The sequence below is a fragment of the Lathamus discolor genome, chromosome 6 (genome assembly GCF_037157495.1).
Source record: "Lathamus discolor isolate bLatDis1 chromosome 6, bLatDis1.hap1, whole genome shotgun sequence".
Taxonomy (NCBI): domain Eukaryota; kingdom Metazoa; phylum Chordata; class Aves; order Psittaciformes; family Psittacidae; genus Lathamus; species Lathamus discolor.
Window position 1 is genome coordinate 68,185,864 of NC_088889.1, and position 13,848 is coordinate 68,199,711.

The 13,848-nt window shown below is 37.8% G+C and overlaps 1 protein-coding gene across 6 annotated transcripts in view; it reads right to left on the reverse strand.

Moving 5' to 3' along the window:
• The window catches only part of GAS2 (growth arrest specific 2), a 91,886-nt gene that overhangs the window by 32,683 nt on the left and 45,355 nt on the right, over positions 1 to 13,848 (reverse strand). For 5 of the 6 annotated variants that reach the window (XM_065683393.1, XM_065683395.1, XM_065683396.1 and 2 more), the window contains exons 6-7: positions 8,687 to 8,831; positions 6,351 to 6,458 (exon numbers count right to left, since the gene is read on the reverse strand). In XM_065683393.1, the coding sequence (XP_065539465.1) occupies positions 6,351 to 6,458; positions 8,687 to 8,831 (253 nt within the window). Of the gene's footprint in view, positions 1 to 5,712; positions 6,098 to 6,350; positions 6,459 to 8,686; positions 8,832 to 13,848 lie in introns of those variants that run through there. The other variant, XM_065683398.1, reaches the window with a different exon arrangement.

Sequence of the window (13,848 nt, forward strand, 5' to 3'; positions counted from 1 at the left end):
TGGAGGGGATTAGCAGTCTCTCTGTGCTCTTAGATATGCAGGTGCCGATACTGTACATTTCATGTAAGATGAGTCAGTGGAGCAGGGAAAAATAAAAGAGGAGGGAGATGGGGAAGAGAGAGTGGGGGAAAAAAAGACTGAAATAATGAGATCTATAATACATAACCTATTTATCTAGCTTTGTGTCTCATCTTTATTTACCTCTGAAGTACTGAGAAATGTTTTGCATAATGAGTTAACACACAGTAAACTGCTGATACTGGCATGCAAGGTGATTTTACGTGCTAGCACATTACTGCCAGAGAGGAAATGCTGGTACCCAGGGAGGTCTCACTTTGCCACCTTCAGCTCTTGCAGATACTGGCTGCATTAAGAGCACACCAAAGGCTTCTTACCCCAGAAGTGCATTGCTAAGGAACTCAACTGAATTTCGAGGTGGTGCTTTTAAAGATATTGCACATACAGTTTCAGAATACCTTACCCTGACCGCCTGTTCTGAGCCACCTCCTAAGGGAGATTTCTCTTTCCATTAAATACAGTTGTTAGAACCTTAGGAGCCTAAATTATAAATATCTGGGCAGGAAATTACTGCAGATGTATTAGTCATTTCAAGAACTAAAACACAACACTCCTTGAAGATGCGTTACATCTTAGAAAAGTACAATGCAATCTGCTAAAGATTTTTCAAACATCCAAGTGGATTTCTCAATGTGCAATATTGCATAGAGGCAGAGACTGACAATTAAATGCCCCACATTTAATTGTCCACAGAAGGAGGCTGCAGAGGTGAACAGGTTTAAGCTAGTGAGGAAGAACTGCTTATCTATTGCACAGCTTGTCAGTTCCATTGAATCAGTGTTGCATTGGAGATATGTTCTGTCAAAAAATTTTCAACCAAGACTAACAGGAACACCATTTGGATGAAAGTAAAAAGGAGTAACTCCAACACTTTTCCATTAAATTAGCAGCCAAGAATTTGATGACACACAGCTGGTCTGTCAATAACCTTATAATGAATCCTTTCAAAGCATTTTTGCTCACAATTGGCTTCCGAACTTCTAAACACAGACACTAAATTAATATGAAGGGCCACACAAAAGAAGCATGTCAAGGAAGAAATATAGGAAGTTATATCAAGAGGGGGAAAAATATAATGAATTTCATGTACTTAGGGGATTGGCTAACCTTCAAGCGAAGGTCTGTCAACCACTTAACTAGAAATGTCAAGTACTCATGAAACCAGGTAGTGCAACTGTAGCTGCTCTTGTGCCTGATGCAAACACAGCACCATCAACAGAAAAGTAAACAGAAAGATGTCCATGGGCTTATATGCCTGGATAAGAAAGGCTCAAGGCAGGAAGGGGGAAAAATAAAGGGAAAAAAAAAGGACAAAAATAAATGAAAAAACCCACAACAAACTAATAAAGGGGGAGCAGGAGAGAAATTGTAACTAGGAGAACAGATGAGCTGTAACTTAATTTGGGGAGAGCAGGGTTTTGCCCAATGTCACTCAACAGATTAATGGCACAGTCAAGAAGACAAGTTTTCTGTCCTATAGGCAAGACTGCTCCAGTTACCCCGCTGACATGTTCAGTATCACTGCCCAAGAGCTTTTCTTAGGGACTGAGTTTTACTGGCCCTTTAAGGACATTTGAGGTTTTTTAAACAAAAACTAAAACCTAAGAATGTTGAGAAGAATCCCACCTTCACTAGTACAAGACAGACTGAAATGTGCCAACTACTCTGTAAGCACAAAGCAGCTGGAGAGGAACTGTCACGTAGTAAAAATGTGTCCAGCCACCCACTGCTAGAAGGTCTCCAAACACACCTTACATGTGGGAGATAAATTAGGGCTGGACTTTAGATATGTCTTTCCCTGGGTCTTTTACAGTCTACAGTTAAGAATTAGTATGTTTGTCTAAATATCATGAGGAGACAGATCAGAAGCCCAAAGAAAAGGCCAATGACTGTCCCTGTCCTAAGGCCCAAGATGTATTTTCAGAATTCATTTACAAGATGATTCCCAGAAATCCTGCTACATCTCCTTTGGAGTTAATTCAATTAAAACTCCTTATGGCTTTGATATTTTAAACATCCCTGAAAGTTACCCGACATGGGTAAACCTCTAGGAAAGGAATTTCTGTGCTAAAAGGGTAAACCTTTATAGACTAGATGTGAATGGGCCTGAGAAAAGCAGAATGACTGTTAAAATCCTTGGAATAGGGAAGATGATAAAAAACAGGTAAATGATGCTGAAGCAAAATCAAAAGGCAGAAGCACACCAAGCAAAAGCCATGTGACATTTGAATCTTGAAAACTGTAGAATCTATCTGCTTTCCATTTTCCCTTATTTCTAGTTCATAGATGGTATATCATCCCTACCTGGATGTTTTGGAATAAAACGTGCTTCCATATTTATAAACAAGCACATTTTTGCAGCAGGAAGAGGCAATAACATGCATCAGCCTATCTGCAGAATGATTTTATATACGTACACATATGGATTACACCACATTTTGATAGCAAATCCTAAAATAAAGGTTCTACATAGGTGGTGTAGGAAGCAAATAATGCATTTCCTGGGATTTAAAGAATGCAAGTATTAAAAAAAAAATTTTATTATTACTGCAGCAAACAAATGCTAAGTGATACTAATGATTAAAAGCACAAAGTCAAAAAGTATAGCAACAAACACGTTTGTCATCTGGTCTGCAAGGCATAGAATACCTACAAGTTATAGAAAAAATGATCGGCTTTAAAGCCAGGACCTATTATATTATCTACTTGCACAACTAATTTTTTTTTCTATTGTGCAGAATCCAATGATTTCAAAGTTATTATGGGTTTGGACCAATAGAACAGATCTTTCTGAGAGGAACTTGCTAGCTTGTGGGAAGTGTACATCTTTATGTATTTACAATGTAATAAAGACAAGATAGCTTGATAAGTATATTTTTCATTTAAATTAATAAAAAAAAGTTACCTTTCTTTGATGCCTGACTGACATTTCTTACTATGAAAATCTCAATCTAAACAACTCCTTTACTGCCTTCTGCAAGAAACACTTGAAACTCTGGGACTCTTTTTTTCCACATTATAAAACACGCATTTGTGCAATGTAAGTTTTCATGATTTGTTATTCTTTATTTATTAAAATAGGCTTATTAATTCAGTTCTACTTTGAAAGATTGAGGCTTATGTTCCCTAAATCACTTCATGGCATAATGGCATGATCTAAGAGGGAATAGGCAAATAATTGACTTATTCTAACCCAAGGTTTCAATTTAAATAAGCTAGTCATTTCATTTATTGCAAATTATTAACAGCATTGTAAAACACATCTTCTACAATTTTTGCGTAAGCAGAATTTAGACTCTCTCATTCCTGTATGTCAGGAAAGAAAAAGTATTCACAAGCAGATAAATTTTTAATGAAAACAAAATTTCAGCATCTAAGCCACCACAACACTATGGGAGGAAGCATGTTCAGTTTAGGCATTATGGAACTACTCCTGTGCAAAAAAACTACTTTTGTGACACACATTTTTATCAGCAGACTTTGTTTTCTTAGTGCTTTCATGGCTCTTCAGTATTTCTATTGCTTCATGGATTGCCATGGTTTATTTTCATCTCAAATGTAAGCTTTTTCCATTTTTATGTTCTTTAAAAAACATAATTCTTTATGCAAGTAATTTTAATGGGACCATTACATTTAAATAGTCACTACAAAAGAAATTTTGAAGGACTGTCCCCCCATATTTTGCTACATAGTCCAAACTTTTTTTTCCTTGAAATTACTTTACACTGACACATGTAAATTTTTGTGGGAGTTTTTTTTTTTTTTATGAAGTTATGGTCTGACAGGTTGTTTTTCTTTGCTGTTCCATATATATATATTTAATTTTTTTTCATATACAGATATATGTCTCATATACAAATTGGCTCATATACAGATATAAATTAACAAAAGGAGGGACTCTGACACTTCCTTTTTAATGGGTATTCTTAATAAATAAATCTGTTATGGCTATTATTTCTGAAAAAAAATTGTAACCAGCAATTAATAGGTGTTAACTCCACTTTAAACTTAGGTCTTGGAATGCTTCATCATATGGTATAATTGTAGCATTAATGAAACTATACAGGTTTTCACCCAGATATAGGTTACTGGAGCAAGCTCATAGTGATAGTAATGAGTATACTAAGCCAACTTAAAACAATAAAACTTCTGATCCCAATTCAAGTGGAGCATGTTGGGTTATTAACAAATGGTATATTTCTAATCCAGGTTGGACGGGGCCTGGAGCAACCTGGTCTAGCACAAGGTGTCCCAACCCATGGCAGGGGGTTGGAACTGGGTGAGCTTTAAGGCCCCTTCCAACACAAACCAGTCTGTGATTCTATGATTTCTGGTTGTTTCACGCTTTATGAACAACATAAAGTGTAGAAGGAACTAACTCAGTGGCATCAAATGAGATGACAAACGTCAACAAAAATTAAAAAGCCAGCTACACACCTTAAATGTATTTTCTTACAAGTGTCCAAGGGATTCCAAAGAAAGGCTAATAAATCTACTTATGTTCACAGTAAGACCACATAGAATGAAGAGTAAAAACTTACCGTGATCCACTGAAGAGTTCCAAAATGAGGATGAAACCAAGGAAAAGCAAAAGACAAATGACTTTTAAAACCTAAGAATATTGACTTGCTCCCACTAAAATTCATGGTAAGTTTCCATTGATATCAATTTAGTAGGAATGATCTCTAATACTGCAGTTTAACGTCTAATCTATATTACTGGTATTTTTTGCCACAATTCAACTTGGAATGCAGTAGCGTGATATGAAAAGGGTGTTATGTTTGCAAACTTGGAATGAAATCTGACTTGGACTACACTGCACAAGAAGCCAGAAAAAGGGAATCTGACACTCACCATTCTGGCAGAAAAAAAAACTTAAGTTTCTTAAAACTAGAAGATTAAAAATACTTTCATATTGTTATTTAAAATTCCAATCAAATTGAAGAAAATATAAATCTTGAACTATGCCAGATTACAAGGATCTTAGGTTCATGATCATTACCTTTTTCAAAGTAATTTGAAGCTTGTACCTAAAAATACTGCAGAACTTAAAAAAAAGTCTCACTGCTATGAAAGTGAAAAGCTATTAATCCTTCATACTAGCACGGTAAATCACAAACTCTCTGTAACAAATCCTGTATTTCTTCTGTCTGAGCTATTACCAAATTAATTGGGAGTTCTCAATCTCCATTCAGCACAATACTTAAACACCTTCTCAACTTGATACATATGATAAGGATACCTAAATCCTTATCTAAATTTGACTTCTTTGTAAGTTAAGCATAAGTTTATTATAGAAGCAGCACCCTGGTGTTTTGCCCTCTGACTTCTTTTGTTCTCACAAGCGCTAAATCCTCAGTTTTATCAGGTCACAATTGTGTGCCTTTAGCGAAATAGGGGCAACAGTTCTTTGAGAGAAAGTGCTGTTGTTTCTTCAAGTCATTACTCAAGCACAGTATATGTGGAGAGGAAAACTGAAAGAAGCATAGCATGAACCAGAGTCTTGACCTACTATTACAGGAATAATATGATTAGCATATTTTCATTATTATTACCATGAGCATATATAGAGAAAATAGAGAGATTTGAAGTTGTTTGGGTAATATATTTGTGCTAAATTCAGCCAGATACTAATGCTAGCAAATATTTTTATTAACCATTAACTTTGTTCTATGGGAGTTTATATACTACATCTGAAACCTAAAATACAACCCTGGGTTTGAAGATGCCTGTTAATCAAAGGGTTTGGAAATGACTGTAATCAAATGAAGTACTACAGATAGTAATGTTTTCTCACCCTACTTTAGCAATATGTCTTCATCATGACTTGGCAATTCAATGATCATGAAGTCTTTGATCTGTTTCCCGACCTGTCAAACAGTATTAGTCAAAACCAAGTGGGAGAAAGGCTGTTTTAAGGAAGTAGATGTTCTTTCAAGGCAAACTGAGAGGATGTAATCATCTCCATTTGTGAAGACTTTTGGTTGCCATCGATCAAAGACAGAGCAAATTCAATGACCTAAAGTTAGAAGGATCTATTACATGTTAGTAATTCCTTGGAGCAGTTAACCCACTGTAGCGCATTTAATCCATGTCAGCATCATAAAAATGAGTCAGTCTTTGTTAATATGAAAATATTTTCTCCTGTCGATCAATGCCATCATTTGCCAAGTGGAAGGTAGCAGACACTAGCAATTCACTGCAAAACAAGCAAACAAACAAACAAAAAAAAAAAAAAAACAAAACCAACCAAACAAACAAAAAACCTTTACCCTAATAAACAGGATCTTCTCTCCAACTCTGTATCTTCCTTGTGAAAGACGCTCCACACAGAACTTCGTAGGGCATTTACAAGGTGGATCTTCAGAAATGTGTTTAACCTAAAACACACAGACATTACTAATAGAAACTGTTTAAAGTAGCAGGTGTAGCAAAACATTCAATGTGACATCTGCCATAATATGATATCACTATGTCTGCATTAATGATATCTTAGTTTTTCTTAATATTTCTGTAATCCCAGACTATGGTGCTTCCAGTATCAATAACGTTTTTCCAGCTGTGATGAGGCGAGACAGAGACAACTGTTATATAGTTCAACATAAAATTTGCACCATTTAAGTCAAGTTTGCTAATTTGAGTTCAGCATCAAGGTTTTGTAGATTAGTTCTCATTATTTAATGGTCAAGTGGTTCAGCTGTCTAAGTGCCAACATAGCTGACAGGCAAAATGAAAATGTCATGTTTCCCCTTATAAATAAATACAGAAGCATATAGCTTATCAACAAAAGGTCCTGCCAGATACATTCACTTGGCACTTTCAAATAGTGCATTAACACCTTAAAAACAAATATATATGGAGAAAACAATGACAATCATAAATCCACACCAAGATGCTCCCCAGCATTGCTAACTAACCTTTGATGACCTCCACCTTAGGACATTAGTGCTACCAAGGGTAATTTAAAGGCACCTCAAGACTACTCTGCTCCATCATTGCCAACATATGTACGTAGCCCCAACAACATGGGCTGCTTTTTCAGCTTGACCAAAGGCACTGATGTTTAGTAAAAGCATATTTTGTACTCGTCAGTGATCCTGAAAGTAACAGAGGCATGAATGGCAGAAGAACAGATCTGGCTGAGAAAATCTAATTTAACATTAAACTGCATAGGAGCAGTAATAACAAGTGCAGCATTTTCATATACAGCAGTTCTCTTGGATGAATGCTGACCTGGCACAGGTTCCCCAGAGAAGCTGTAGCTTCCCCATTCCTTACAACATTTCTTACAATGTTTATCACCTCTGGAAACACTCTTAAAATTTGAACCTGAAAATGGATAGTGTGAATTATGCCTTGATAGCTGAGTTGACCAGGGGTCATCTAAGCAAGCAAAAAACCCAGAGTAACCAGATCTAAGAGGCTGCAGGTTGTTTTGAACTGTGTAAGCAAAATAGAGCCATCTTGGGCCTGTGGAGAATAAAAGCAAACAGATTTATACTGGTGTAAAACAGAGCATAATGAGACCTTTACTGCTGATTCTGCTGTTGAGGCTTCCAATACCTTACAATCCCAAAGAACACAGAATTTAGAGTGGAATTTAGAAATCAAATAAGGAAGCAGATGGCAGAACCATATCCTATTTTATTTTGTGTCTGGACTACATGAGCACTGCTGCTATTTTATGGTGTGAATGTCTGGGGCAGTGCAGGTCGGGAATCTAGCTGGATGAGTTCCATTCTGTTTCTATCCCTACTGCTTTCTAAATTAAATTAGGTGGTTGGAGACAACCTTCATATTCTCTGTTCTGTTCCTACAAGAAGGGTGGCAACTGTATCTACACATAGCTGTTCTTTCTCAGTTCTGCTGAAACATGAGTGCTTCTGCACAGTTAAGGAAGAAATACAAAATATAAAAATGTGAAAATAATACTTATTTGCATCAAATAATAAAAAGTATTTCAATAAAAGGAACGAACATGATATTCCATCTGCTTTTTGTAACAACAAAGTGGCACATGGATTTTTCAAGAAATGCTTTGTAACTCCCAGGCGGCACATCCACCTTGTAATATAGTGGTTACTATAGTAACTGCTCCTTTCTACAGAATATATTTGTACTTTTCAAGTTTAACCTCTTCCTGGTCTCTGAGTGTGTCCTTTTCATCTGATTCCAGCTGTTTCAAAGGAACTCCTCTATGGTTTGTAACAGAGAAATGAAAACTGCATAGTGCAAAGAGCTTAATGAAATTTCAAGTAAGGTAGTTTCTAACAATAAGGGGGGCGGGGGGGGGGAAATGCTTCTTGGTTTCACCACCTTAGGAACATACAGGACAGCAGCATCAACATTAGGCTGAGATAACTTAGAACTGTTGGCTATCATTCTGTACAAGTCAGTGTAGGCCAAATCTAGTCCTGACTCAGTCCTTTCTCAGACAAAACACCAAGTGGGAGTTGAATAAGAAGTGAACAGAAAAAGAAAACAGATTAATAAGAAGGGAGCTTGACCTTCAGCACAAAGCAAGGCTAAATTTAAGCTGCTGTGTGCTTTGCAAGTAAGTGCATACCAGAATAGGTCAGAGCAGAGGAAACTTCCTCCCACAACTTACAGCATCATCCAACAGTTTCCCTGTGCTCTTTTTCCCTGGAGACTTTGTTGGTGACGGTGAAGGAGATGGAAGTGGGGCTGAAAGTGTTTCCTCTTGTTCAATCTCTTTTTCCAGCTTTATTAATCCAGGAGGCTCCACCCCAAACCTTTTGGAAACATGCAAACATATTAGTAGTCCTTAGGAAGGATTACATGTTTTAAAACAAAATGGTGGAAAGAATTTATACCTTCTGCATTGCACTATTGTGCGGTGATAAAATCCTATGTCCATTACTAAACGTGTATTAAATATATCAAGCATTAATGCCATCATTCCAAATGAATACAAAAACTAAATTTAGATGGAAGCTCTCAGTTGATCAAATTTACAGGAAATTCAGGGTTTTTACAACTTCTCTGTCTGGCAACACATGTTGGTGAATGAGCGATATCAGGCCTCAAAAAACTGCTAACCCATGTAGGGCATTTAAATTCAACAAATTCATTACAGTTGCCTATTTTTTTTCCCTCCTCAACAACCAACATCCTTTCAAGTTACTTGACAACTTCTATTTCGTGTTAGTATTTTTCCAAGAAATCCAGATGTAAAGGAATTAAAGGTTATCCTGGCCTCAGCTATTGCATTGAATGCACAGATAAATGAGTCATGGCAAATATTTTTCAGAAGGGGCTAATACTTTTTCTAACCCCTCTGACAGCCAGTCTTCAAATCTCTGCTGACAGTGGCAAAACACTTGTAACTCCAAGCAAAACAAAAATACATGTAACTTTGGCATGGGGAATCTTAAGCACAGCACTTTGAGAGCAAAACGCTTGAAAACAATGCCTGCTTTTGAAAGCTTTATAGCAAGTGATTAAGTCTATCTCACAGCAAGGAGCAGAGCTTGGCCAGATGTCAGGAATCTAAAATGCCATCTCATTTTCCTAATAGCTGATAATTCTCTTCTGTTGTTTTTTTAATCTGCCAGCAATGAACAAACCCCAGAAAAGGACTTCAGGTGGAAAAGTTATCATGCCAGGTAGGCTTCTAATAGTAAACTACTTTCAAAAATTAAACCGTATTTTCTTTTGTAGTAGAAAAGCCCATAGCACAGATGCAGAAAAATGCTGACTTACCTAGGTAAAGATCTGGATACTAAAACACTGAGCAGTAACAAATATTATGAAAATCTAAGCTAAATACCATAAAAATGTTTAAAATGTACAGAGAAAGGGCATAAGCACATATACTACCTTTTGTGTTTTTCTGGTAACTTTTAATTTACTCACACTACTGCCTAGTAAATAAAGAAACCCAAGAACCAAATCTGTGGTAGTATTGGCTTCTAACTGGTGCAGTCTGCCTAATGAAAAGTCAGCCAACATTGAAGCAAACACTTACACACAATCCATTTACTTCCTGTCTGTCTGCAGATGCCGACAGGCTGTAAATCATTAAATTCCCACTGGGCTCAGATCCTACACCTGCATGCAGCCTTACTCATCAAATAAAATTCCTCCACTCTAAGCAATGCTGTTGCTTTTCGTAATCTTCAACTTTTGTCATTGTGACAGGCCTTTCAAGTTCCTTTTACTTCCAGCATTATGAATTCCTCCAGTGATGAGTTTGAAAAATAAAACCAATGAACAAACAAATATAAAATATGTGGGGAAAAAAAAAAGTGTCTATCAACCTGAAGTTGTTGGAAAGCTGAAATGGTAAAAACCACATCTTTTTCTGGAAGACATAAAAGTGCAAATTCTGTTCTGGAATGTATGCTGAGAATTTCCTTTCCTGCTCTTTTCTAGCTTGCCTTCTCATAACTACAAATGAAGCAGCACTGGACTGTAACATGATCTCCAACAGACTTCTCAGAGCACCACTTCCCATTTTTAACAAGGAAAAAGTGAATATAATAGCAGAAAGATCTTGAAAGTGCTCAACAGTAATTTCAAAAGACCTGTGGGAGTTGTTTAACCCCCCAGAGTTTAGTATTTGTCCAAGAATATCATTCTTTCTGCAAAAAAGATAATTAAGCTCTTTTCCATTGTACACTCTCTGACTTCAAAATACTTTGGGAGAGCGTTGGACCTGTGCAACCCACTGCAATAGCCCCAAGTATTGGCACTGCTCAGTTTCATCTTACAGGATGCTCCCCCCCCTGTATAAATGCTCTCACTCTATCCACATGATAACTGCTGGTGCACACAATGACTCGTTTAGCTATTGAGATTTCACAGATGACCTCAGTATTTCATTTTCAGAAGCAACTGAAAGCCAGGGCAGTTTATCAGGTGATTCTACTTTTATTGGTACCTGCACTTGGAACTCCCACATTTGAGTCAAGTGGTCACATCAGTTGCAACCACTGTCCATTGTGGTCACTGTCCAGTTGTGGTCACTGTCCATTCATGCAGACTCTCTCTCTCTAATTTGGCTACAAGGACACTATGAGAGAATATGCTAAAAGCATTGCTGCTACTAGCTGAAGTATCAGCTGTCTCCCCTAATACACCAAGTATCGGTTGAAAGGGTTCAAGTTCAGCAGAACAGAGCTCAGTTCTCTCCCCTCCTCAAGCAATCCCCGCTCCTGCTCACCTGTGCCTCAATCCCATTACATTCATTAAGAAGGCCTAGGCTGATTTATGTGAGAACTTTGAACATATTGCTCTGCTTCTAAAACAAAGAAAAGTATTAACTTATTCAGCGACTCATACTCTTTTCATTCTTAAAAAACATACTGAGGCACCTTTTCAGGGATGTCTGTAGCTCCTGTTCTGGAAAGTGAACCCCTAAGACTGTCAAGAGACCCAGTCTGCTTTACAAAACAAGCGTACATAGAATCATAGAATAGTTAGGGTTGGAAAGGACCTCAAGATCATCTAGTTCCAACCCCCCTGCCATGGGCAGGGACACCTCACACTAAACCATCCCACACAAGGCTTCATCCAACCTGGCCTTGAACACCGCCAGGGATGGAGCACTCACAACCTCCATGGGCAACCCATTCCAGTGTCTCAACACCCTAACAGGAAAGAATTTCCTCCTTATATCCAATTTAAACTTCCCCTGTTGAAGCTTTAACCCATTACCCCTTGTCCTGTCACTACAGTCCCTGACGAAGAGTCCCTCCCCAGCATCCCTGTAGGCCCCCTTCAGATACTGGAAGGCTGCTATTAGGTCCCCACGCAGGTTGAACTTTATAAGGCTGGCATCGGCCCACCTCACAAGCGTGTCAAGGTCCCTCTGGATGGCATCCCTTCCCTCCAGCATATCAACCGGACCACACAGCTTGGTGTCATCGGCAAACTTGCTGAGGGCGCACTCAATCATCTGACCTCTCTCCTTTTTAAAGCAGCATAACAATTCAGCTCAATGTCCTCTTTCCTATGCTTAGTGGAGGTAACTACCTATTCTTTTCCATATAGCTCCTGTTTACCACACCTCAGGCAAAATTGGCATCCCATATTAAGCTTTCAGTAATTTTAACTTGATGTTCCCCTTCAACAGTTTTTGCGCACCTTAGAAACCTACAATATTATAAATAGGGTTTTGTTTGTTTTCAGAGATATTAGACCAGGCATAAGTAGACAGACATTTGTCATCTGACCCCCAAGCTATAAACAAAAATAAAATACTGTAGCATAAATAGGTAAAATACAATAATGATATATGGTAATATATATGGATTACAAGTAAACAAAAAAAATATTTTAAAGGCAAATTAATAAATAATGAAAACATTTTTAACTCACTGGTTCAGTTTTCATTTTTATGCCAGGAGCAGAGAACGCCTCAGATATAGAAGCTTAAGAGAAAAAGACAACTGGAAGGGTAAAATACTACCTTAATTCCCTTGCAGATCTGTTGTGAAATCAAATTCCAGTACAAAGTGAGACTAATCTAACTCAACCAACTTCAGCAGAATCCAATCCCACCTAACCAAGGAAGCTGGATGTTACCAAGTAATCAACCTGGGGCAGAGCAAGCATTCCTGACAGATATGACCAGAGCACAGGGTCTTTGGATGCTGGGAGGTCTATAGAATCATAGAATCATAGAATAGTTCGGGTTGGAAAGGACCTCAAGATCATCTAGTTCCAACCCCCCTGCCATGGGAAGGGACACCTCACACTAAACCAACACAAGGCTTCATCCAACCTGGCCTTGAACACCACCAGGGATGGAGCACTCACAGCCTCCCTGGGCAACCAATTCCAGTGCCTCACCAAGCTAACAGGAAAGAATTTCCTCCTTATATCCAATTTAAACTTCCCCTGTTTAAATTTGAACCCGTTACCCCTTGTCTCCAAGCTGGAGATCTTCAAAGCAGTTGTTTGCTTAGATATATTAAAAATCATGAAAACCAATTTCACCGAGCACCTGCAGATCAGAATTCTTTATTATTCATGAAAATTAAATTGTTTTGGTTTTCTTTTTTTGGGGGGCCATGTTGGACTGAATCCAAGCTTTAGAGCTAAGAAAATCCCTGCTATGTGTAAATCAACTTTTTTCTGGCCAGTGCTATTCCTTTGCAAGCTTCCACTGATAGCGAGGGTTTTCCTCAAACTTGACCAAGAGGCAAATTTCTAGTTAAGCAGCTTTCCAAGCAAAACTATGAAGACCCATAATGCAATTGTAACATGACAATAGAAGTTCTTATGCTAGGAATAAGCAAGGGCTTCCTTTGCATTGATTTCAACCACAAGGAGTTCATAAATTAATGGAACTCTGTCTGAAGAGCAAGGCACCCTCACTTGATACACATGGGTGAATGCACCTGGAATTTATAGACAAGACTGGGCAGCAGCACTGCTGTTTACATATTTTGTAGAAGATCTTATGCACTCTGTGGTTAAATCTTCATCTGTAAGAAGGGAAAATCATATTCTAACTCCTGGCATTTTGATTGTCTTGACATCAAAAATACTACAGTGCACTGAATGTCCAGCCTGAGTAGAATCATCTGATAGAGAGAGAGCACAGACTGTTAATTCAATTCTCGTATTGCTTCTGTGGGTGAAAGCCAGAGCTAAGTTTATTTCAGTAAATCAGATAAAAGTCAGTGCTGTTGAGGTCAGATTTAGGCTGTATAAGTATAAATTTGTTATCAGTAATGTTAATGAAAGTTCAATTGTTTTTGGAGAGATCTGACTCTTTGAAGGAAAAATTGGTCTGAGAAT